At 39.0% G+C, this 3,411-nt stretch overlaps 1 protein-coding gene across 1 annotated transcript; it reads left to right on the forward strand.

Moving 5' to 3' along the window:
- The first annotated feature begins 545 nt into the window (after nucleotides 1-545).
- On the forward strand, nucleotides 546-956 carry LOC145040541 (putative mitochondrial protein AtMg00820). Its single transcript, XM_078988455.1, has one exon. The coding sequence runs from the start codon at nucleotides 546-548 to the stop codon at nucleotides 954-956; it is 411 nt and encodes a 136-aa protein (XP_078844581.1).
- Nucleotides 957-3,411: the final 2,455 nt, after the last annotated feature.

Raw genomic sequence — 3,411 nt, forward strand, 5'->3', positions numbered from 1 at the left:
GAGAAGGCAGTCCACTCGGAAGCAAAAGCAACAGATAACAAAATCGATCACTTGAAGAAGATCATCGATGAAGCTGGAAAAGACATGGAAAGCGAACCTCCAGTCAACAAGCAGACACCAAGCGAACCTATCGAATTAGGCAAAAGTCCAGCATCAACTGTCCCTCCAACAGGAAGCTCTACATTCTAGGGGGAGGGGTCCTCTGCACCAAAACCAACACAATTGCCTTTCTAGGAGGAGACTCGATCACAAACATTAACTCATGAAAGTACAACCGACGGGGAGGATTCTAATCGAAATTGGGATACGCTTCGCCATTTGAGGGGGAGAATGAAAATACAAATGATGAAGGTGATCAATCAGAACCTGAAGAAGAAATTAACGCCGAATTGGATCCTGCCTACTGTCCAAATTACCCTCCACTCATTAAATGGACAATGGGTCATCCTAAAAGTCAAATCATTGGTGAATCATTTGAGGGTGTTCTCACATGCTCTCAACAGAAGGCGAAATAAGTTGCTTTATTATCTCAAGTAGAATTATGCATGTTTAATTCGTTTGTCTCCAAAACTAAATCAAAAACGGTATATGATGCTCTTGATCACTCTGATTGGGTGCAGGCTATGGAAGACGAAGTTCATGAGTTTGAACGAAATCATGTTTGGAGGCTGATTCCTACACCAAAGGATGCATCTGAAGTCGGTTTAAAATGGGTTTTTAGGAACACGTTAGATAAAGAGGGTAATGTGATTCGCAATAAAGCAAGGCTTATGGTTAAAAGATATTTTCAGGAAGAAGGAATAGATTGTGAGGAAACCTTCGCTCCTGTAGAAAGGTTGGAATCAGTAAGAATCTTTCTGGCATATGCTGCACATAAAAACTTCGAATTTTTCCAAACGGATGTTAAATGTGCATTCTTGAATGGAGAACTAGCAGAAATAGTTTATGTTGAATAACCACCCATATTTGTGAACGAGAAGTATCCTCATCATTGCTACATCCTGGGTAAAGCAGTCTATGGCTTGAAGCAAGCCCCAAGAGCCTGGTATGAAACTTTAAGACGCTTTCTCAAAATGTCAAAATTTAAACAAGGTTCGGTTGACCCAACCTTCATTCGCAAGAAAGAGGGCGAACACTTAATGATAGTACATATTTATGTTGATGACATCATCTTCGGCTCCACAAATCCTAGCTTAACGGCTGAATTCAGGAAGTTGATGGAGACTAAATTTGAAATGAGCGCAATGGGTCCAATTAACTTTTTCCTTGGACTAAATATTAGACAGGGACCAGAAGGTGAGTCCATTAATCAGGAAGCTTACACGAAGACTGTGTTGACGAAGTTTGGAATGACGGGAGATTCCAAAGTAAAGGTTCCAATGGCATTTGGCACGAAGCTGACTCCATCTCTTGAGAAACCGACTATGGATATGACTCTCTATCGTCAAATGATAAGGTCACTAATGTATCTAACGGCTAGTAGACCGGACATAATGCTTTCTGTCTGTTATTATGCTAGGTTTCAAGAAAATCTAAGAGAACCTCATATGATCGCAGTGAAAAACATCTTCCGCTATTTGAAGCGAACCACGTCTCTCGGTCTTTGGTATCCTGCTGAATCTGGTTTCTTTGTTCAAGCCTTTTTTGATGCCGATCTAGGTGGGTGTGGATTAGACCAAAAGAGCACAACTGGTGGATGTCAGTTCCTTGATGGCAAACTTGTGAGCTAGCAATCACAGAAACAACCATGTGTGTCTCTTTTCACAGTCGAAGCTAAGTACATAGCTACAACATCATGTACCTCACAAGTCATTTGGATACAAACCCAACTTAGAGATTATGGCTTAAGTATGAAGAAGATTCCCCTCTACCGTGACTCTGAAATTGCAATTCAAATATGTCACAATCCAGTGCAACACTCAACGACTAAACATACTGCACTAAGATAACACTTCATTAAGCACCACGTTGAAGATGGAATTGTTGAAATTCAATTCGTTCGGTCCTCAGATCAACTGGCTGACATCTTCACTAAGGCCCTACCAGAAGCGAGCTTTAGTAAAATTCTACAAGGCTTGGGAATGATGGAAGCTGAGTCGGTACCGAAACCTCTTCCATTTCACTAAAAATTAAAGAAGCAAAATAGAGCGAATGTTCGGTCTATTTCAGTTCTGGAATTTTCGGAGACCGAAATGAATCGAACGCTCGGCCCATTTCGCTTCATCTTTATGAAGGTTGGTTTTGGTTGTATATTTTGTATATCTTGTCCGTCTTTTTGCTTACTATTTATTTCCCTTTTGTTCTCATTACAAAAACTCCAAAAATATTTTATGTTTTTATTATTTTTCAGAAAAATCCAAAACTTCAAAAAAAAACATTTTCTTTTTGTGTTTCGTTTCATGTTTGTTTATTTTCTTTCTTAGGCTTGATGATCACAGCTGTTACATCATGTGGAGCTAGGGAAGGTATATCTCTTTTTATCTATGTACTAGTTAAGAGTCCTTAGAAGCATGCTGCTGTATGTAGACCGATGCCTCCTAGACTCTGAGTGAAGACTTAATGATTCGATCTACACCTATCTCATTTCTTCCCAAATAGGCTTCTAAATTCACGCAAGTCATGAGCTACCTTACTCTTGTCACATTGAGTTAAGAGTTTTCTGCTTTTTCATTCTTAATTAGCAGAGGTACTTTCGGTTCTTTAACCACCTCATTTTTCTCCATCACGTTTCACTCCACAATTATAACCCTTGAGACTCTCAGCAATTACCACTGAGGTTTATGGTTACACAACATCTGTGTTGATGATCTTAGATACGTTCACCACGTGCTGAGTGAAACCCAAAATCCAATACCTTGAATGAGTTGACGGTGAACGCTACAATGTTAAAGCTATTACTTGTTACCTCGATGGAATCTCTTTTTATTTTTTAGTGGTCTTTATGAAATTGTAAACTAAAACATGTCTTCCCATAGGATCCAGTTTTCATTTTTGGTTTTGAGATTCCTCATAATAACCTAGTCACTTTATATCTTATCAAACCTACTAGTTCAATAAGCCACATCGGTTTGATGAGTACTTCATCCTACTTTCGGTCTTATTTTAAGTATCGAAGTTTGGTTGAAGATTAACCACCCACCGAGGCCTTTATATGAAAAGATGCCTTTTAATGTTTCTTTACAAACATTTGATCGTGTTTCATGGGAAACCACACAAACACTACTCGGTCTCTCTTGACTTTGAAGGAAGAGATTTGTGCCCGGGATCATTCATTTCATGTCTTCAAAGACATCACATTTATCCCACACACATCTTGCTTTATTTCTTTTTCTTTGACACACTCTTGCATGAAGATCTTTATGATTTTCCAAACTCTTGTTTGTGGTACTAATGGCACTTTTCAGATTTGTG

The sequence above is a fragment of the Lactuca saligna genome, chromosome 4 (genome assembly GCF_052625555.1).
Source record: "Lactuca saligna cultivar CGN05327 chromosome 4, ASM5262555v1, whole genome shotgun sequence".
Taxonomy (NCBI): Eukaryota; Viridiplantae; Streptophyta; class Magnoliopsida; order Asterales; family Asteraceae; genus Lactuca; species Lactuca saligna.

What these genes read in the sequence shown, in the direction of transcription:
- LOC145040541 (XM_078988455.1), top strand. Translation starts at nt 546, where the DNA reads ATGTTTAATTCGTTTGTCTCCAAAACTAAATCAAAAACGGTATATGAT.